At 40.1% G+C, this 23,528-nt stretch overlaps 1 protein-coding gene across 16 annotated transcripts in view; it reads left to right on the top strand.

Moving 5' to 3' along the window:
- The window catches only part of CFAP57 (cilia and flagella associated protein 57), an 83,364-nt gene that overhangs the window by 14,626 nt on the left and 45,210 nt on the right, over positions 1-23,528 (top strand). For all 16 annotated transcript variants that reach the window (XM_070609937.1, XM_070609942.1, XM_070609947.1 and 13 more), the window contains 4 exons: positions 14,547-14,686; positions 15,440-15,605; positions 16,292-16,405; positions 22,272-22,484. In XM_070609937.1, the coding sequence (XP_070466038.1) occupies positions 14,547-14,686; positions 15,440-15,605; positions 16,292-16,405; positions 22,272-22,484 (633 nt within the window). The remainder of the gene's footprint in view (positions 1-14,546; positions 14,687-15,439; positions 15,606-16,291; positions 16,406-22,271; positions 22,485-23,528) is intronic.

Genomic DNA, 23,528 nt, shown 5'->3' with positions numbered 1-23,528 from the left:
GTCCATTTTAACTTCTTTTTGTTTCTGATTTTATTTGAGCTTTCTCTTTTTTTTTCTCAGCAAATCTAGCTAGAAGTTTGTCAACTTTGTTTATCTTTTCAGAGAACCAGCTCTTAGTTTCATTGGTCTTTTCTATTGTCTGTTTAGTCTCTATTTCATTTATTTTCACTCTGGTTTTTATTATTTCCCTTCTTCTACTGACTTTGGGCTTCCTTTGTTCTTCTTTTTCTAGTTCCTTTAGGTGTAAAGCTAGATTGTTTACTTAAGACTTTTTTTGTTTCTTGAGGTAGACCTTTATTACTATAAACTTCCCTGTTAGTACTGCTCTTTTGCTGCATCCTGTAGATTTTGGTATGTCATATTCATTTTCATTTGTCTTCAGGTATTTTTTTTCTTTCTCCTTTGATTTCTTCATTGACCCAATAGTTGTTCAGTAGTATGTTATGTAGTCTCCACATATTTGTGATTTTTCCAGCTTTCTTCTTGTGGTTGATTTCTGGTTTCATACCGTTGTGGTCAGAAAAGATACTTAATATGATTTTCAGTCCTCTTAAATTTACTGAGCCCTGTTTTGTGTCACAACTTATGGTCTACCCTTGAGAATGTTCCATGTGCATTTGAGAAGAATGTGTATTCTGCTTTTGGATGGAATGTTCTGTATGTCTCTTAAATATGTCTCATCTAATGTTCCATTTAAGGCCAGTATTTCCTTGTTGACTTTCTGTCTGGATGATCTATCCATCGATGTAGATGAGGTGTTAAAGTCCCCTACTGTTATTGCTTTGCTGTCAATTTCTCCCTTTAGGTCTGTGAATAATTGCTATATATACTTTGGTACTCCTCTGTTACATGCATATATATTAATAAGTGTTATGTCTTCTTGACGGATTATCCCCTTTATCATTATCTGTCCATCTTTGTCTCTTGTTATCTTTTTTGGCTTGAAGTCTCTTTTGTCTGATATGAGTATAGCTACACTTGCTTTCTATTGGCTGCCATTTGCTTGGAGTATCATCGTCCATCCCTTCATTCTGAGCCTATGTTTGTCTTTAGAGCTGAGAGGAGTCTCTTGGAGGCAGCATATTGTTAGATCTTGTTTTTTAATCTATCCAGGCACTCCATGTCTTTTGATTGGTGAATTCAATCCATTTACTTTAGGGTGATTATCGAAATATGAGGACTTAATACTGCCATTTTATCTTTTGTTTTCTGGTTGTTCTATATTTTCATTGTTGCTTTTTCCTTGTGTTTCTGTCTACCATTTCAATTTAGTTGTTTTCTTTGATGTTTTTCTCAGTTTCCTCTTTTTTTTATGTTTTGTGTCTCTGCTCTAGATCTTTATTTTGTGGTTGCCATGAGGTTTGTATAAAACATCTCATAGAGAAAATAGTCCTTTTTCTACTGATACTATCTTGTCTTCATTTGCCTAAACAGGTTTCATCCTTTTCCTTTTCCCCTTTTATGTTTTTATTGTCACAAATTATTTTCTTATGTTGTGAGTTGTTACCAAATTGAAGTAGCTATAGTTACTTTTAATGCTTTTTTTCCCTTTAAGCTTTTTGCCATAATTGTTTAACAACCTATTCTGATATAGAGTCGCAATTTTCTGATTCTGTCTATTTATTACCTTCCTTAAAGTTCATGTACTTTCACTTTTTTGTTTCACTTAGGAGAGCTGCATTCAACATTTCTGATAAGGCAGGTCTAATGGTGATGAACTCCCTCAGCTTTTGTTTGTCTGGGAAAACCTTTATTTCTCCTTCATATCTGAAAGATAACTTTGCTGGACAGAGTATTCTTGGCTGACAGTTTTTATCTTTCAATATTTTGAGTATGTCATTCCACTCTCTTGACCAGTAGAATTTCTGCTGAGGAATCCACTGATAGCCTAATGGGAGTTCCGTGGTAGGCTACTCTGTTTTTTACCCTGGCTGCCTTTAAAATTCTTTCTTCATCATTGACATTTGACAGTTTTAAAATAATGTGTCTTGGAGAAAGTCTTTTTGTGTTAAGATAATTAGGTTTCTGTTAGCTTCATGTACTTATATATCTAGTTCCTTCGCCAGGTTTTGGAAGTTCTCAGCTATTATTTCTTTAAATAAGCTCTTTGCTCCCTTCTCTCTCTCTTCTTCTTGGATACCCATTATCCTTATGTTTCCTTTTCTAATGGAGTCAGATAGTTCTCATAGAGCTTCTTCATTTAAAAAAAAAATCTTAATTCTCTCTCCTCTTCTATCAGCATAACTTCTAGGTTTCAACTTTTGAGCTTACTAATACTCTCATGGTCTCCTCAATTTCCAATGCTTTCTGATGCATTCTTCATCTCATTTGTTGAGTTCTTCAGCTCCGGAATCTGAGTCTTTTTTAGAGTTTCAATCTCTTTGGTAAAGTGTTCCTTCTGTTTATTAATTTTGTTTCTGAGCTCACTGAACTGTCTTTCTGAGTTTTCTTCTATCTCATTGAGTTTCTTCATGACAGCTATTTTGAATTCTTTGTCAGTTAGATCACAATCTTCCTTGACTTTAAGTTTGGTTTCTGTAGAATTGTCATTTTCTTTCTGTGATACTATGTTACCATGGTTTTTTATGGTGATTGCGGAGTTATTCCTCTGCTGGTCCATTTGAAATAGAGAGCACCTTCTTATTTAGGTAAAGCTTTGTTTACTTTGATTCTGAGTTCCACAGGTTAGTAAATTAGAGGGTTTTCTTTTGCTTTTCAGTAGGTGGTGCTATAGCACAAGTTTTTGATTTCTCTTACGTGAGCTGCCTCTGGCTAGATTTGAGAATTGGCACTTTCCACCCTCCACCACCTCTGCCAGAGGTATTGCTGGTGCCCTTGTTATTGCTTGTGCTTCCAGCGTCGCTGGTGCCTTGGTGCTGCCAGTATTGCTTTGGTCACTGGCATCGCTGATAGGGCACTAGATGCTCCTCCACTGCATCTGGGGTCATCTGAGTGACAAGTACCACTGTCACAGTGGGGGCCGGGGAGGATAGGGGAAACTGGGGTCACAGGTGCCTCCATCATGTCTGGGGTTGTTCAGTTTGTGGATGCCACCACCAGGGGCAGAGGGCTGGAGTCGCAGGCATTGCTGTGGCTAGCAGGGCCAGTGTTGTGGGCCCTGCCACCACTGCTACTCCATTCCCTGTGGCCATGGGTGCTGCTGTGGCCAGGAGGTTGGAGGTGTGCTACTGCCTCCACTGCTGCTCCCCAGGACTGCGAGCTCAGCCACCATGGCTAGAGAGCCAGGACTGCAGGCACCACTTTCACTGTTTCCCCAATTCCGCCTCCTCTGCGTGTTCCAATCCACCCACCTTCAGATGTACAGATGTGTGGATCTCTCCTCTGTCCTGGTGTGTTGGGTAGAGGAACCTTTGTTGAGTTATGGATGTTTTACTAGTTGTGGATTGAAGAGCAGTGACAAAGGGAGCATCTCATGCTGCCATGATGCTTGCGTCACTCTCTATAGTAATGTTTTTCAACACAATAACATCCTCTGTGTCATCAGGAGCACTGGAGAAGTAATCATAGCATTTTTCCTGAGGTCATTTATCAACTACTGTGGTTAAATAGATCTTGGCAGAATACTGCAGTCACACTGGGCCACATTCCCACTGGGAGCCAGATGAAGTCAACAACGTCCTCAACAAATCTCTGACTTTTAATTAGATTGTTTAATACAGTCACATTTAGTGTTATTACTGAATAGTTGGATTTACCTCTGCCATTTTACCTTTTGTTTTCTATATGGCACATGGGTTTCTTTGTTCCTTTGTTCCTCATTTACTGCTTGCTTTTGCATTAAGAGAATTTTAATGTAGTGTTTTCATTAATTTATCTTTTCATTATTAGTGATTGCTCTAGGGTTTACCATGTATGTTTTAACTTAACAGAATCAGATTCAGATTTATACTAACTTAATGCCGGTGAGATACAGAAATGTTAACCCTGCATAACTCTATTGCCTTGTCCCCCTGTATGTGGTATTATTGTTATACATATTACATCTATAAATGTTATAAACCCAACAATATATTGTTATAATTATTACCTTATGTAATTTTATATCTTTTTAAAAAGCTAAGGGAAGAAAAGGGAGCTTTTTATATTAACCTTATTTATTATTTCTGATTCTTTTTGTTTATTCCTGCATTTGAATTACTATCTTGAGTCATTTCTATAGCCCACCAGATTTGCTCCCACCCACCATCTTTGTGCTATTATTGGCAAATATATTACATTTTTATAGGTTCAACAGTACATAATATACACATTGTATATTATGTGTATTTTATACAATTTTTGTACAATTGCTTTTAAAATTTTAAATATACGATTGCTTTTTAAATCAGTTAAAAGAAGAAAGGAGATGAAATATGTATTTATACTATGTTTTATAATTACATAATTACCTTTACCAGTGCTTTTGTGTGTGTGTGTTGATTCGAATTACTGTTTGGGGTCACTTGCTTTTAACTTGAAGAATCTCCTGTAGTATTTCCTGTAAGGTAGGTCACTGGCAACAACTTCTTTCAGTTTTTCTTGGGAATGTTTTTATTTCATCTTTGATTTTTAAAGATAGGTTTGCTGGATAGAGGATTCTTGCTGGACAGTTTTTCTTTGAATGCTTTGAGCATGTTATCCCACTCTCTTTTGGCTTCCATTGTTTTTGCTGAGAAATCTGCTTTAATCTTATTGGGGTTCCCTTGTGAATGATCAGTTGTTTTGCTCTTGCCACTTTCAAGAATTCTCCTTGTTTTTGGTTTTCAGTATTTTTACTATGATGTGTCTGTGCATCTCTTTGTGTTTATCATCCTTGCAGTTCATTCAGCTTCCTGGATGTGTACATTAATGTTTTTCAATAAATTTGGGAAGTTTTCAGCCATTATTTATTCAAGTATCTTTTCTACTCCTTTCTCTTTCTCCTCTCCTCCAGTATTCACATAATGCATATGTTGGTGTGCTTTTAATGGTGTCCTACGTTTATCTGAGTTTCTGTTACTTTTTCTTCATTCTTTTTTCTCTCTGTTCTTTTTACCTCCAGAATTTCTATTTTTTAAAAAGTTTCTGTCCATTTATTAATGTTCTCTATTTGATGTGACATATGTTTCTTTACTTCTTTAATTATGGTTAATCATGGTTTTCTTTAGTTCCTTGAACATATTTATAATGGCTATTTTGAAGGCTTTGTCTATTAGCTCCAACATCTGGTCACTCTCACAGGCAATTTCTGTTGCCCTATGAGTAGAAAAATGCAAATTTAAACAACTCTGAGATGCTTCTTTATAAGAAGTTTATTATAATAGCAAAAATCAGAAAGTTAGGTATCACCAGAGATTTCTGAGGATAAGGGATAATGGGAATCCTAATGTGGTGATGATGAAAGTGTAAACTGGTACAGCCCTTCTAGAGAGCAATCTGATAGTTCTTGGTCAAATAGAGAATTCATATATCTTGTTATCCAGTAGTCTGCCACTGGATATGTACCAGCATTCCATCATGCAAGTCCATTAGAGAATGTACAAAGATGTTCACTTTAGTGTTTGTAGTAATGGAAAGTTGAAGACAATTCAGATGTCCACCTCTAGGAGTGATGGAGAAGTAAAGTAGTTGGATGCATACTACAGAATACAAAACATCAGTTAGAAGCAATAAATTATATTTACTATAACATAGATGGTTCCTTAAAAATATAGTCTTGAAGGGAAAAAGTAAAAATACAGAATGAGACCTAAAACACAATGCCATTTATAGGAATATAAAACAGGGCTGGCCCCATGGCCAAGTGGTTAAGTTCGCGCACTCCGTTGCAGGCAGCCCAGTGTTTCATTGGTTCAAATCCTGGGTGCAGACATGGCACTGCTCATTAAACCACGCTGAGGCAGTGTCCCACATGCCACAACTAGAAGGACCCACAATGAAGAATATACAACTATGTACCAGAGGAGCTTTGGGGAGAAAAAGGAAAAAATAAAATCTTTTTTTAAAAAAAAGAATATAAAACATATATGTATATACAAAGACATAAATAAAATCCATTAATTGGTGCCTATGAAAAGAGAGGAACAGGAATGAAAATTGAAGAAAAAATGAATGAAATAAACATAAAATAAAATTGGCCTCACATGAATTGATTATGATAGCCTGCAACTCTGCTCATGAGATACAAAATAAAGAAAGTAAAGACATAAAATCAAGGAAATATGAGGCAAGATCATCAGATGAGATTTGGGAATGGAAGAAAGAGGAAAAGAGTTTGAAAGGTTTGAAAAGAGAGAGTAAACGATATGAATAGTTAACTGATTCAGAAAGTGAACTTCTTGACAAACATGGTTGGGGTTACCAGGCCCATTGGAGGTTTGTGGTCATGAATTCCAAGTGAAACCAGTAAGCTTGCTTGTCTGATTCTCCATGATTACACAACTACTCAGGCAGCAGTGCAGAGAAGAAGGGGAAGAGAGAGCGTTGCTTTTGTTTTTAAGATAAGAGAGAGTTGAGTGTATTTATAAGCTAATAGGAATGGCTAGTAAAGACAGGGAAATTGAAGATAGTGGAGAAAGAAGGGATAACAGATGGAGAAGAATGGGGATAACTTCTGCCTTCCCCTGCCCCCCAGCACAGCATGTCTTTCTCTGAGATCATAGAAAAGGAGGGAGTGGATGCAGGTAAGTTTATAAGTGAGGAGTGCCAGAATTTGAGGAAATACTCATTTTAGCCTTTTCTTGGCTTTTGAACAGACCTAAAATCTGTACATCTCATTAAATTTCCCAACCATCACTTCTCACTCAGGTGTCCTGGTATAATGCCTCTGATGACAAACATCTGGAACCTGTCAATGAAAATAATCCATAACCAATCTATAAATGAAAATTTGGGAGAGTTTATTCTGAGCTAAAATGTGAGGACCATGGCCCGGGGCCTTTCTTCCCGAAGGAAGAAAGGGCACCAAAGAAGTGGGGTGTACAGAGTGGTTATATATCCCCAAAGAGGATGTTTCACATATGAATGAAATGTCCTTTTGAGTGACATCAGCAACATGGCAGCGTGAGCTCTCCCAGGACTCTCTCCCCTCCAAAGTACAACCAAAAAGAGCAACTGCTTTCCATCCAAAAAAACAATCCTAATAACAGAAATCGTCAGAGACCCACAGCAGCCAAACGACTGAAGGCAGAGAGGCTACAGCTGGCCTCGGAGGAGCTGGAACAGGGTAGGAGAGAACTTCGCTTCCTCCCCTAGAGACTGGGATCACTGCTGTGGGTGAGAGAAGGAGTGGGGGAGGGGCTGCACATTGGGGGATCGTCCAGGACTCCCACTGCCCGTGCAGCGAAACCCTCTTACAGGGGAAAGCTTTCACGTGGGGGAACCCCAGCAAGCCAGGGCCCCGGGAGACCAGAAAGTGAGAGCTGATCCAATACCAGTCGTGTGAGTGAAAGTGCCCCTCCTCCCGCAACCCACACTGGGCACCGCCATCTTGGCTGAAGGCACAGGGCTCAGAAAACAAGCCTCTTGACCCCCATCTAGTGGTGACAGGCTGTAATTGCAACCGAATAATAGCATCATGTGCAAAAACCACTCCTCTACCATCCAGCAATTTATAAAAGCTCCAGTCCAAAAGGAAAACAATAAAAATACAGAAGTAGGTCCTGAAGGCTTGGAAATGGGTAAACTAAGTGAAGAGGAGTTCAAAATAGCTATCCTCAGAATATTCAATGAGGTAAAGGGAAATATAGAGAAACAAGTCAACGAGTTCTGGAGTTACTTCACAAAAGAGATTGAAATTATAAAGAAGAATCAATTAGAAATACTAGAGATGAAAAATACAATGGATCAGATAAAACAGAATACGGATTCCCTGAATGCCCGTGTAGACACCATAGAGGAGAAAATTAGCATAATCGAAGATAGGCAGGCTGAATGGCTCCAGACAGAGGAAGAAAGAGAACTAAGAATTTAAAAAACTGAAGAAAATCTCAGAGAAATAGCTGACTCAATGAGAAAATGCAACTTAAGAATCATCGGAATTCCTGAGGGTGTGGAAAAGGAAAATGGAGCAGAAAGTGTGCTCAACGAAATAATAGAAGAGAACTTCCCAAATCTAGGGATTGAGAGAGAAATGTGTGTGGAGGAAGCTTTCAGATCTCCTAGATTTGTCAATGTAAAAAGACCTACTGCAAGGCACATAGTAGTAAAAATGGCAAAAATGAAGGACAAAGAAAGAATACTCAGGGCAGCAAGGCAGAAGAAAATAACTTACAAAGGAAACCCATCAGACTCTCAGCGGATTTCTCTACAGAAACCTTACAAGCTAGGAGAGATTGGAGTGACATATTCAAAACTTTAAAGGATAAAAATCTTCAGCCAAGAATACTCTATCCAGCAAAAATATCCTTCAGATATGAGGGAGAAATTAAATCTTTTCCAGACAAACAAAAGCTGAGGGACTTCATAGTCACACGACCTCCACTACAAGAAATCCTCAAGAAGGCTCTCATACCTGAAAAAAGAAAAAAGGGAGTAAGCGGTCACAAAACACAGAGTAGGGAGACAAATAGATAGAATCTGAATAGGATAGCAAATATTCAACTATAGCATTAGGATAAAGGGAAGGAAATCACAAAAGCAAAGACAATCTTATCACTCTAACCACAAACTCACAACACAAGTTGGAATAAGAGATGAAAATAATAATTTAGGAGGGGAGGAGGAAAGGGACTGAAACAGTCTAGGCTAAGGAAGTAAGAGACCACCATAAAATGGACTATGTTATACATGAGATTCTGAATACAAACTTCAGGGTAGCCACTAAACTAAAAAACAGAACAGAGACACAAAACATAAATAAGGAAAAATCTAAGAAACCCAGCATAAGGAATTGCAGAAGTCAATGGGTAGGCTAAAACACACAGGAAGAGAAACAAAGGAAACGCAGGAAAACCGGAAAATGAGCAACAGAATGACAGCATTAAGCCCTCATGCATCAATACTCACCCTCAATGTAAACGGATTGAACTCTCCAATAAAAAGACACAGAGTGGCAAAATGGATTAAAGAACTAGATCCAACAATTTGTTGCCTCCAGGAAACACACCTCACCTCCAAGGACAAACACAGGCTCAGAGTGAAGGGGTGGAAGGCAATACTCCAAGCTAATAGCAAACAAAAGAAAGCAGGTGTCACAATACTTATATCAGACAAAACAGACTTCAAGATAAGGCAGGTAAAGAGAGACACAGAGGGCCAATATATAATGAGCAAAGGGACACTTCATCAAGAAGAATAACGCTTATAAATATCTATGCAGCCAACACAGGAGCACCAAATTTCATAAAGCAACTATTAACAAACCTAAAAGAAGATATAAAAAATAACACAATAATAGTAGGGGACCTCAACACCCCACTCATATCAATGAACAGATCATCCAGACAGAAAATCAACAAAGAAACAATGGAGCTAAATGAAAAGCTAAAACAGTTGGACTTAATAGACATATATAGAACACTTCATCCAAAAACAGCAGAATACACATTCTTCTCAAGCGCTCATGGAACATTCTCAAGGATGGACCATGTGTTGGGAAACAAGGCAAGCCTCTACAAATTTAAAAAAATTGAAATAATAACAAGCATCTTCTCTGATCATAATGCTGTAAAGCTAGAAATTAATTACAAGAGAAAAGCTGAGACAGGCACAAGGATGTGGAGACTAAACAATATGCTATTGAACAAGCAATGGGTCATTGAAGAAATTAAGGAAGAAATCAAAAAATACCTGGAGGCAAGTGAAAATGATAACATGCCATACCAACTTATATGGGATGCAGCAAAAGCTGTATTAAGAGGAAAATTCATCGCAATTCAGGTACATCTTAACAAACACAAAAAACCCCAAATCAGCAATCTTAAACTACACCTAACTGAATTAGAGAAAGAAGAACAAACAAAGCCCAAAGTCAGCAGAAGGAGAGAAATAATAAAAATCAGAGCAGAAATAAATGCTATTGAAACAAAAAAGGCAGTAGAAAGGATCAATGAAACAAAGAGCTGGTTCTTTGAGAAGATAAATAAAATTGACAAACCCCTAGCCAGACTTACAAAGAAAAAAAGAGAGAAAGCTCAAATAAACAAAATCAGAAATGAAAGAGGAAAAATAACAACAGACTCTGCAGAAATACAACAGATTATAAGAGAATACTATGAAAAACTATATGGCAGCAAAATGGATAACTTAGAGGAAATGGATAAATTCTTGGACTTCTACAATCTCCCAAAGCTCACTCGAGAAGAGGCAGACAATTTGAACAGACCAATCACAAGGAAAGAGATTGAAACAGCAATCAAAAACATCCCAAAGAATAAAACCCCAGGACCAGATGGCTTTCCTGGGGAATTCTACCAAACTTTCAGAGAAGATTTAATACCTATCCTTTTCAAGCTATTCCAAAAAATTAGGGAAGATGGAACACTTCTAACACATTCTACGAGGCCAACATAACGCTGATACCAAAACCTGACAAGGACAGCACAAAAAAGGAGAACTACAGGCCAATATCGCTGATGAGATAGATGCAAAAATTCTCAACAAAATTTTGGTAACCCGAATACAGCAATTCATCAAAAGGATCATACATCATGATCAGGTGGGATTCATACCAGGGACACAGGGATGGTTCAACATCCACAAATCAATCAACATGATACACCACATCAACAAACTGAGGAATAAAAACCACGTGATCATCTCAATAGATGCAGAGAAGGCATTTGACAAGATCCAACAGCCATTTATGATAAAAACTCTGAACAAAATGGGCATAGAAGGGAACTACCTCAACATAATAAAGGCCATATATGACACACCCACAGCCAACATCATTCTCAATGGGCAAAAACTGAGCGCCATCCCCCTGAGAACAGGAATGAGACAAGGATGCCCTCTATCATCACTCTCATTTAACATAGTACTGGAGGTCCTGGCCAGAGCAATCAGGCAAGAAAAAGGAATAAAAGGAATCCAAATGGGAGGGAAGAAGTGAAACTCTCGCTGTTTGAAGATGACATGATCTTATATATAGAAAACCCCAAAGAATCCATTAGAAAACTCTTAGAAGTAATCAACAACTACAGCAAAGTTGCAGGGTATAAAATCAATTTACATAAATCAGTAGCATTTCTATACTCTAATAACAAACTAACAGAAAAAGAACTCAAGAACACATACCATTCACAATCGCAACAAAAAGAATAAAATACCTCAGGGTGAATTTAACTAAGGAAGTGAAAGACCTATACAATGAAAATTACAAGGCTTTTCTGAAAGAAATGGATGATGACATAAAGAGATGGAAAGACATTCCATGCACATGGATTGGAAGAATAAACATAGTTAAAATATCCATGCTACCTAAAGCAATCTACAGATTCAATGCCATCCCAATCAGAAACCCAATGACATTCTTTACAGAAATAGAACAAAGAATCCTGAAATTCATATGGGGCAACAAAAGACCCCAAATTTCTAAAGCAATCCTGAGAAAAAAGAACACAGCTGGAGGCATCACAATCCCTGACTTCAAAACATACTACAAAGCTACGGTAATCAAAACAGCATGGTACTGGTACAAAAACAGGTGCACAGATCAATGGAACAGAATTGAAAGCCCAGAAATAAAACCACACATCTATGGACAGCTAATCTTCAACAAAGGAGCTGAGGGCCTACAATGGAGAAAACAAAGTCTCTTCAACAAATGGTGCTGGGAAAACTGGAAAGCCACATGTAAAAGAATGAAAATTGACCATTCTTTTTCACCATTCACCAAAATAAACTCAAAACAGATCAAAGACCTAAAGCTGAGACCTGAAACCATAAGCCTTCTAGAAGAAAATGTAGGCAGTACACTCTTTGACGTCAGTATTAAAAGGATCTTTTCGGACACCATGTCTTCTCAGACGAGGGAAACAATAGAAAGAATAAACAAATGGGACTTTGTCAGACTAAAGAGCTTCTTCAAGGCAAGGGAAAACAGGATTGAAACAAAAAACAACCCACTAACTGGGAAAAAATATTTGCAAGTCATATATCTGACAAAGGCTTAATATCCATAATATATAAAGAACTCACACAACTCAACAACAAAAACTTAAACAACCCGATCAAAAAATGGGCAGGAGACATGAACAGACATTTCTCCAAAGAAGATATACAGGTGGCCAATAGGCACATGAAAAGATGTTCAACATTGCTGATCATCAGGGAAATGCAAATCAAAACTACACTAAGATGTCACCTTACACCCATTAGAATGACAAAAATAACTAAAACAAATAGTGACAAATGTTGGAGAGGTTGTGGAGAAAAAGGAACCCTCATACACTGCTGGTGGGAATGCAAACTGGTGCAGCCACTATGGAAAACAGTATGGAGATTCCTGAAAAAATTAAAAATAGAACTACCATATGATCCAGCTATTCCACTACTGGGTATCTATCCAGAGAGCTTGAAGTCAGCAATTCCAAAAGTCCTATGCACCCCAATGTTTATTGCAGCATTATTTACAATCGCCAAGGTGTGGAAGCAACCTAAGTGTCCATCAACAGATGATTGGATAAAGATGTAGTATGTATATACAATGGAATACTACTCAGCCGTTAAAAAGAACAAAATTGTCCCATTTGCAACAACATGGATGGACCTTGAGGGAATTATGTTAAGTGAAATAAGCCAGATAGAAAAGGACAATCTGTGTATGACTCCACTCATATGAGGAATTTAAACCTGTGGACAAAGAGAACAGATTAGTGGCTACCAGCGGAAAGGTGGGGTGGGGGGTGGGCACAAAGGGTGAAGGGGTGCACCTACAACACGACTGACAGACAATAATATACAACTGAAATTTCGCAGGATTGTAACCTATCATTAACTCAATAAAAAATTTAAAAAAAAAAAAGAAATGTCCTTTTTACAATGTCACGAGTCTGCTCTGTCGGCACAGGGATTGATGGACACAGCAGGTAGGTCTGCTCTCTCAGTGGACACAGCAGGGTAGCAGGTCATTTGTCTCGAGCTGGGTGGTCACAGGTGAGCACAGCAATCAGTTCCTAGCCTAAGGAAAGATGCTTATCCTTAAGGAAATGCCAATGTGGGGGGAAGTTGTACCTTTATCTTAAGGCCATTTGTTCTTGCCATAGTAAATGTTTAAAGCAGATGCACAATGCCTGCTCAATGGCCACAGTCAGGCCCTTTTGGAAAAACAAAGTCAGACCGAATTAAGTTTACACTAAATGGCTCCCTCATATACTCCAAAATATCCTATTGCTTGCCATTTCTGTTTGTCAACCCTACACAACCAGTGTAATGGAAGACATTTTAATTTAAAATCATTCACCCAACTCTCATTGCTGCTGGTGGTAGAGTAACATAGTCTCTCTGGAGAGAAGTTTGGCAGTACTTATCAAGATCCTTACATCGGTTACTTATCAGATCCTTACATCATTCATACCCTTTTTCCCAGCTTCCACTTCTAGAAATGTATGTGTTGTGTTGGTCCCAGCCAATTGACGATAACGCTTGGAATCAGCTAGGAATGCCTGAGGCGCCTGCCCAGTCCCATGTTCCTCATAGTGAGCCGCCACAGACACTTCCCACTGGGACCAATGTTCTAGCTAGACTAGCCTTTGTGATTCTTATGATTGCGGGATACACTTTGGCAAAAATCATCAGGGAATTTCAAAGAATAAGATTTACTGTTCCTAAGTCCTGGAGGGTACATGGCATGCTCAGGGGCCACACACAGGTAGAGAGACAGTGCAGACCTGGGGCTCTGATTTTATTAGCATCTGAGGGTATGTGTCTAGGGTTTCGTAGCTTCAGTCCTTACTGGCTAATTTAAAGCATAAGAGTGGAAATTAGGGTGTTGGGAGAGAGGAGCAGGGTCGCTTAAGCAGTTTGTTATCTGGGTTACCCAGGGCTTTCTGAAAGAGGGACCTTCGTGGATGGGGGCAGCCTAGTTCCTTCTGTGGTTGTTTTGCTAGTAGCTGTGTCATCCAGCTGGCACTATGTTTATTCAAGATAGATGTCTTTTGAAATGGATGCCTCGGCAATCAAAAGCTTGATAGCAGGCACTTAAACTACAATCAAAAAGCTTAATGTCAGGCACTTACACTACAATCGAAAAGCTTAATGTGGAGCACTTACACTACGATATCTAAGGAAGTAATCAGAGAAGTACACAGACTTACATGCAAGGATATTTAATCTAGTGTTATTCCTAAATAACAAAAATCAGAGACCACTTAAATGTTCCCATGGTAGAGGAATGGCTAAATTAAATTCTGGTATGTTTGTAGAAGAAAATATTTTATTGCCATTAAAATCATGTTTTAAAATAATAGTGGCATTGGAAATTATGCGTAGTATTAAAACCATTTGCCCACGGCCTGATTTCTGTGCACCCTGCCTAATTAATGTTTCTGGGTAGTAATGAGCGCTGAAGTGCATAGCCAGCCTTTTGCTTACTCTGCCGGATCTCATTCTGTACATTTCTCCAGGGAGAGCCTGCTCACTTTGAGTACCTGCTGTACCCATTACACTCAGCATCCATCACCGGTCTGGCTACTTGCATCCGCAAACCCCTCATTGCCACCTGTTCTCTGGATCGATCCGTTCGCATCTGGAATTATGAATCCAAGTAAGGAAAGAAAGGCTTTGCTACTGCAGTATGCAAGATTTCAGTTGTTAAATTTGTTCATGTGAGTTATTTTAATTAGAGAGTTTTAAAATTTAATTACTTAAAAGCTTTCAGTTGGAAAAAAAATGTTTTTATCAAGTCAGTCAACCTACCTGTTTCTCTTTCACTCTTGCATGGGCTAGAAAATTACTTTGTGCTTTATTAAATGCTTACTAGATACCAGACACTAGGGACATAAAGATAATATTCCAATATCTCACCTTCTTACATAACCTCCTATGTTCTTCCAGCTTTTCTATCCCCGCACTCCCACTAGATCTGCTTTCTGCCTAATGGAGCTCTCCAGACCATTTATTCCTCCTCTTTCTCCTCCTCACTGCCCATAGCCACCCTCAGCTCCCTAGAGACTCATTCCCCTGGCATAGCTTCCCTGAGAATCTCCAAGCTAGATTGGCCCCACACTGCAATTTCTTTGTTTTTGTGTATAGCTGCTGAAAAGAATTGTGCAGTCCTTCTGATTTGGGGAATCTAAATGGAGCTGTGCCTGCAACATCACTAGACAACCCCTTAATCAGTGTCCCTAGTTGCCATACTCATTGCTGGATGCTATCCTCAAATAACCAAAATCTAGAAAAGAGAGGCAAGCCATAAAGTATCTCAAATGCTATGATAAAAATACATACCAGATGCAATGGAGGACTCAAGGAATTTGGTGGGATAGACCCAGAATTCAATAATTGCTCTTTTTCACAGCACTCTGGAACTATTTAAGGAGTACCAAGAAGAGGCATATACAATCAGCCTTCACCCATCTGGTCACTTCGTTGTAGTAGGGTTTGCCGACAAACTACGCCTTATGAATCTACTCATTGATGATATACGTTCTTTCAAAGAATACTCTGTCAGAGGATGTAGAGAGGTAAGAACTGCTGGCAATAAAGGTCCAGTTTCTTGGAAAGCCAGGGTTGAAATATCAAGAACTAACATGCCCTGGGGAGGTGGGACCAAAGTTCGTCTTAGAGAACTTTAGTGGTTTAAGGGGAAAAAACTCCAATTCTTCTCCCGCCAAAATATTTCATTGAACCCAAAAGCTTGTGAGATCCCACCAGTGATTAGTCCTCTCTGTGATCGTGGAATCAAAAGAAGCATTGAAAAAGAGAAGTTATCTCAGATTCAGCGTGACAGCTGGGAAGGCAAGGTTGGAGACTGGGAGGAGCCAGGGAATATGAGCTTCAACAGTGAGAGTCAATAGGCAGCCCATCAGATTTCCTGAGATGACTTGCGGGAACAAGACAGTCATTTCAGGAATTGCTTCCCCACTCTGAACCTTCTTCTTTAGACAATGTGAGTGCTCTACTCTGATCCAAGCAGTTTCATGATGAGTGCGCATGGCAGTGTCAGCATCTTGGCCAGTATGAGCTACAGGAATAGTGAAAGTATCTGAACTGTCAGCCAATTCTCGGTCCTAATCGCACTCTCTTGATTCCACTTCCACACAAAGTTTCAGCCTGAACTCTTTGGGAAAAGGAGATCTTGACTGTAACTACCAGTTGGACTGCTCATTGCTTTCTTTCACTCTTGCTCTTCTGCTGTATTTCCTGGCAGTGTTCCTTTAGCAACGGAGGTCACCTGTTTGCTGCAGTCAATGGAAATGTGATTCACATTTTTACCACCACAAGCCTGGAGAACATCTCAAACCTGAAGGGACACACAGGGAAGGTAAGTGAGTGAACAGTATCCATGGAAACAGGGGGCACAAAGCCAAGAATTCTGCTAGCCAATGGCATACAAGTGAATAAGAGAGGAATGATTCTGTCCCTCTTAGAGTTCACTGGCTACTTGGGGAAGGACACAATAAAACAAATGCACAAATTTATTTATTAATTGCAATAAATTCAATGGAAGAAAAACATAGGTCATGATGAGAGGAAATAATGTAGGAGTTGGCATAATTTAGATCAAGGTGTTCACAAAGGCTCAGTCCTGAAAGAGTGGGTAGGAATTAACTAGACAGAGGTGCTGGGGATCATCATGGCAGATAGGGATCCAAAGACCCTGAGATGGGAGATTGCATGGGGTGTCAGAGGAACTGAAAAGTCTGTGGGGCTGGAACATCAGTATCAGGATGAAGCATGAGGTGAGCTGAGATTGGAGAGGTCAGCTGGGGCCCAGGTACATGGAACCTTGCAGGACTTTGTTCTTTATCCTCCTTGTTCCTTGAAGTCATTGACGACTTTCAGGGCCAGGAATAATAGGACCAGATTTGCGTTTTGAAAGAATACTTTGGCTGCAGAGTGAAGAATATATTGAAAGGGACAAGGGTGGAAATGGTAAGGAGACTATTGTGGATGTCACACAATCGATGATAGTATTTTGGACCAGGATGAAGGTGGTACAGATAGGCAGAAGTGGATGGATTCAGAAGAGATTTAGGAAGTAAAACCAATAGTTCCTGAAGATAGAGTGGATATGGGGCATGAAGAAACAAGAGGGGCCAAACATGGAGAGGGTAAGAAAAGTCAGCAAAATAATTTGAAGGGAAAAAGCCATTGAAAAAGAAAGGTGTTCTAGGCAGAAGGACATGTTAGAGATGAGGAATGGGAGCATGAAATAGGATGGTGGTTTGTGGTTTATGTGGCTGGAGCACTGGGCACATTTGAAGAGCGATAGAACAAGGAGCTGGAGAAGTTGGCTGCATCATAGAGTGTGTATGCCATGCCAAGGAACTGGACTTTAGTCTGTACATGATGAGAAATAATTGAATGGATTTAGGAAAGGAAATAATGGGATCAGAAAGGTAGTTTTCCAAACAGTATTGAGAATAAATTAGAGGAGAGGGAAGTGGGAGTGATGAAGACCAGCTAGGAAGTGAGGCTGAAAGATGAGTTAGGAACTAAACCACAGCTTCAGTAGTAACAATGGAGAGAAGAACGATATTAAGTTCCATTTTGGACATGTTATGTTTGATGTGTTCAGGCAGTGTGATATATGAGTGTGTAGGTCAGGTAAGACGTCAAGGATGAAAATGATTCAGTGGATTACGTGTAGTGGAGGCCAGAGGCATAAATTAGATCACCAAGGACCAGTGTGGAATCTGAGAAGAATCTTGGGCAGGAGAGTGGTGACCAACACTTACCAGATTGGTAAAAGAAGAGAAAAACTGAAAAAGAAGGTACAAGGAGCACCTGGAATCAGGGAATTGTATCAGAGAAGCCAGGAAACGAGTTTCCGAAAGGATAAAGTAGTCAGTAGTATTAAATGTCAGAGAGAGGTCCTGTAAAGACTAAAAACTGACCGTTGACTTTAGCAATTAACAGGTCATAAGTGAAGGTGCTGTGTAAACACAAGCATTGTTGAGAGCTGCTGGGCTTCCTTAGCTTCAGCAGTGTGATCGATCTCCAAGTGACTATGGGGGTCAGATGAAAGCCCACCAGGTGATTCTGGTGCTCTTCTAGGACCATGCATGCTCCCATGGGAGGCCCCACCTCACCAATTCAGGAAAAGAGCCTTTTGTTTCATCACTTTACACGTAGTTATAATACTGATCTCTAATCAGGGATATATGTTAGACTTACCTGCGTAATATTAAAAAAAAAAAATACAGATGGAGCATGCAGCTAAAGCCATGCATACAGGGAAATTTATAACCTTAAATACATATACGAGAAAAATTAAAAAGAAAATAAGTGATATAACCATTCATCTCAAGAAATTAGAAAAAGAACAGCAAATTCAAAGAAAATAAAAGGAAGGAAATAAGGATAAGAGCAAAAGTTAATGAGTAGAAAACAAACATATAGTAGAAAAAGATCATCCAAGCCAAACTGGTTTTTTGAAAACACAAAATGAACAAGCCCTTGGCCTGGCTGATCAAGAAAAAAAAGAGAGGGAAGATATAAATAACCAATATGAGGAATGAGAAGGGGCTATCACTACAAGTCCTATGGACATTAAAAAAGATCATAAGAGGATATTATGAGCAACTTTCTGCAAGTAAATTTGAATATATAAATGAAACTGACAAATTCGTAGAAAAACTGAATTTTTAATTTAAAACCTTCCAACAAAGAAAACTCTAGACCCAGATCACGACACTGGAGAATTATATCAACTTTTAAGGAAAAAATGATATATCTTGAAAAAATTCTAGAGAATTGAAAGAAGAGTAAATGCTTCCCAACATTCTATGAGGCCAGCATAACTGTAATACTAAAACCTCTCAAAGACATCCCAAGAAAAGAAAATGATAAGCCAGTTTATTTCATGAATATAGACAAAAAGTTGTAAACAAAATATTATCAACCTCAATCCAGCAATATATAAAAAGGATAATATCGCGTGACCAAGTTGGGTTTATTCCAGGAATACGAGGTTGTTTTAGATTTTGAAATCGATTAATGTACTATGCCACATTAACATAATAAGAAAAATCATATACTTATCTCTATAAATGCAGGTGTAATAAAAATTGATAACATTTAACATCCATTTATGATTTTAAAAACACACAAACTAAAAATAATGGAGAACTTCTTATTTTATAATAAAAGTCATATATAAGATATTTATAGAAAACCTACAACAAACAGGACAGTTAATCTGAAATTATGAAAGCATTCCCTCAGCTAGAGACCAAAACCAGATGCCTTCTGTTAGCCTTGTGCTGAAACCAGTGCAATAAGGCAAAAAAAGGAAATATGTCTTAGTCCGATGGGCAGCTGTAACAAAATGGCACAGACTGAGTAGCTTATAAGTAACAGAAATTTTTCTTCACAGTTTGGAGAGTGGGAAGTCCAAGATCAAGATACCAGCATGGTTAGGTGAGGGCCCTCTTTCTGGCTGCAGATTTTTCATATCCACATGGTGGAAGGGGGGAGCTGGCCTGTGGGGTCTCTTTTATAAGGACGCTGATCCCATTCCTGAGGGCAGAGCCCTCATGGCCTCATCACCTCCCAAAGGCCCCACTCCCTATACCATCATCTTTGAGGGTTAGGATTTCAACATATAAATTTGGGGGGGACATACACATTCAGACCACAGCAGAATAAAAGGCATGAAGATTGGAAAGTAATCAATAAAACTATCATCACAGACTACTTGACTGGGTATGTAGAAAATTCCAAGAATTTTCAGATAAACTATAAAAATTAGTAAATCTAGGGGCTGGCCCCGTGGCCGAGTGGTTAAGTCTGTGCGCTCGCTTCAGGTGGCCCAGTGTTTCGTTGGTTCAAATCCTGGGTGCAGACATGGCACTGCTCATCAAACCACGCTGAGGCAGCGTCCCACATGCTACAACTAGAAGGACCCACAACCAAGAATATACAACTATGTACTGGGGGGCTTTGGGGAGAAAAAGGAAAAAATAAAATCTTTAAAAAAAAAAATTAGTGAATCTAGGAATATTGTTGGAAATAAGGTCACTGTATTTTTTCAAGTGTATTTTTACATAATAGTAACAAACAATTAGGAAATGCAATTTAAGGGGTGGAGATGGGGCTGAGGAGGTAGGTAAGAATGTGCCTGACCTTGGAGTCATGGAAATGCCCAAAGATGTGGCCAGTGGGACAGGAGGTTGGTTGCTTATAAGGAGACTGAGAAAATAAGCAAGTATATTGATGATAAAGGGAGCCAAGTCTCTCACTGATGGAGAAGGGAGTTGTAAATGTGGAAAGGGGGAAAGGCTAGAATGTTGCTGTTTGATTGTTCTTCTGTTTAGTGACTTGGCTGAGCTATTCCAAGAAGTCTTTCTTCCCCTGCAGTGTACAGCCTCTGATGTCTGTGCTCAGATTTTTTCCTTTTTTGATGTTGTAGCCTGGCTACCTAATGGTTGCCCCTGGGTTGATCCAAGCCACTTGTTAGTCATAGATTGTGCTTAAGCCCTCTTAGCCAGTTGGATTTTTACCCTTTACTGTTACATTTGTGTATGGCTTGGAGGCTGCGATCACAGTTCATGGAGTTTGTTTTTTTCCCCATGTTCGGCTAGAGACTAGTACTTTAGAGGTTCCCTCTCTGATTGTACCTGAGAGGGGGCAGCCTTAGGCATGCACACAGCCTCCGAGGCTGCCCAGAGTAAGTGTGGTTTTATTTCTAAGCCTGACTTCCTGGGAGATGCCCCTGGGTCAGAGGAGCTTATTAAGTTAGCGTTTGGTGAGACGTTGTGTTGAAACCCCCAGGGCCAGTGACACGTCTGCCCTGTGTTAATGGGCTCTTGTGCAGCTTAGGAGACACTTTCAAGTTTTCCCTGTATCCTGCTCTGACTCTTTCTGTGTGGATGCAGCCTAGCACGTGCACACAGCCTTCCCAACCCCCAGAGTTGTCCATGATCCCAGAAGCGTTCTTCTTGACTGTCTCTTTCGCTTGTTCTCTCTATTAAAATTCTGCTCTGCTGTTTTGCTTATATCTTGGAGTCCAGCCTTCTCTTAATTGCTCTCCACCAAGATCTCCATTGTTGTAGACAATGCCTATAGGATGGACTTCTCCATGCTCTGTTCCAAATAAAGTCAGGCACCTCAAGCAGAGCTGTAGAGCTCTTTGTCCTATGGCCTCACTTTCTCCTGGAAAGAACCCCTGCTCTACTTCACCAGAGCTGGGGGTAGGGACCTTCTTTTCCAGGAGTGACATCACTACTCTGTGAGTGGCACTTGCAGGAGAAAGCGGGGTGGAAGCCCCTGGTCTCTTCAGCTCTCCCCTCATGCTGTGGGACCTCCACCCTAGAGCAAGCTGGGGCAGGGACAATTGGGCCACCAGTATTCTCAGCCTTCTGTGCTTGGAGTAGAGCTTCCGCCAACGAGTGGGGACTGGCTGGGGGAAGGGAGACCAGGTCCTCTTGGCCATGCCTGCCTGGAATAGAGATTCTGGGTGGAGATAAGAAACACCGGCTGTCTGCCCTTCCCAGGGTGAAACCGTAGCCAAAGACTGAGAGCGAGGGGAGAGAGGGAGCCCCATCTCTTGGCCACACCTGCCCAGAGTGCACAGGAACAACGTTTCTGTAGCTGAGGAGGGTAAAGAGCAATTCATGGCTCAAATGCCACAGTCTCTTACTGAGATTGAGTAGATTTTCTTGAATGAGTGTTTCTACATTTGCTGTATGCCCTTAAGACAATTTCCAGGGATTTTAAATAATTGTTTTTATGATTTTTAACAGTTAACTTGTTTTGTTGGGGGGAAGGTCAGCTGAGGTCCTTACTCTGCCATTCTGGGAGTCCCCTCTCTCTGTGCTAATTTTGCAATTTCCTGTGAATGTATAGTTCTTTCACAATAAAACCTTTTTTAAAAACATGGCAATAATTGATTCGTTGTAGCATTATAGGAACTACTGTGATTCATTCTCTACATTCATAAAGTGGAAAGGAAATAGGAGTGTCATCGTCGATATTTTGCAAGGATCTTGGAAAACAGAATGTTAAAATTCCCAGGAAGCTGTGTTTTGTGCTTACTGAAGGGCGTGTACCAGGAAAGGACATTCTGCCTCAGTCTAGTGGGACACGTGAGAAGTTCATCCTCCTTTTCCATGGTGGGGTGTCTGCGTGTGAGAGAGTGTGGCTGAGTGTGTATTCCTAACTGGCTGTGTCTTCGTCCCCTGTAGATTCGTTCCATTGTGTGGAATGCAGATGACAGCAAGCTGATTTCCTGTGGCACAGACGGTGCTGTGTATGAATGGAACTTGTCCACAGGAAAGAGAGAGACAGAATGTGTGCTGAAGTCCTGCAGCTACAACTCTGTTACCATCTCCCCTGATGCCAAAATTATCTTTGCTGTTGGATCGGACCAGACTCTCAAGGAGATTGCAGATTCTTCGGTGAGTCTGTCCCGTCCTGCCTCTGGGCTGCTGTACACATCTGCAGAAGACAGCCCCTCATGCATACAGCAGACAGTATGATGAAAGAGGGCCTGTGAGACGGGGTCCTTTCTTCATGGCTTGACACCTGGCTCCTCATTCCTTTTGGGTCAGCTCAGATACTATTACTTTCAGAATTCCCTGCCCTATGCCCTACCCAAAGGGGTTCAATTGTGGGGTCCATTTCCATTTCTGTTTTGCTTGGTGTGTGTAACTTCTCTTCCACCCTCCAGGCATGGAGGTCAGCAGCCTCTCTAAACTTCATTCTTATCCTCAATCTGCACTTGCTTTCCAGGGGGTAAAAACGGAACTATAGTTATTGCTGTCACTTAGGTCTGCCACTGTATTCTTTTGAAATCCCCAAACTGTGAAATTTTAGGATTACCCCATTTGGTTCCAAATAGTTGAGGGAGGAGAGAAGAGCTCAGCAAGGACATTTCATACAAATGTGTCTGTGTCTTCCTCCGGGAGCCCAGCAATGGCTGACCTTCAGTGGCTTCTCTAGCTTGTCTTTAGTGCCTGTCACTCTCATGGTGCTGGTGCCTAGGAAAGTGCAGAGAGACCACGGCAGCAAACTGACCTGAGGCAGGTTTCCCGTTGAGTGGAGCCCAGCGAGAGGAGGGTGTCTCTTCACTGTGCTCCCAAGTAGCTTAGTCCTAATTCTGTGGTGGCTTTTACAGGGCTGCACCAGAACAAAACTCTTTATAACAGGGCCATGGTTCACTCCTCTTGAGAACCCTGCTAGTTGGTACACTGCATGGCCCACAACAAATGTCCAGTAAATGTTTAGTGGGTGGATGGAGGGATGGGTGGATGGGTGAATTAATGAGTCAAGGAACGAATGAGTCCCCTGATGGTATAGCTTTGTTTATATAATGGACATTAATAACTGTTTGTTGAATAAATTTATGATCCCCATCCCATGCTTGGTTTGAGATGCACAGTGGCAGAGAAGTCAAGAGTAGGGACTCGGGACCTGACTGCCACTTACTAGGTGTGTGAGTT

The sequence above is a fragment of the Equus przewalskii genome, chromosome 2 (assembly GCF_037783145.1).
Source record: "Equus przewalskii isolate Varuska chromosome 2, EquPr2, whole genome shotgun sequence".
Taxonomy (NCBI): Eukaryota; Metazoa; Chordata; class Mammalia; order Perissodactyla; family Equidae; genus Equus; species Equus przewalskii.
The sequence above is the reverse complement of the archived record's forward strand: the minus strand, read 5'-3'. Positions and strand labels throughout refer to the sequence as shown.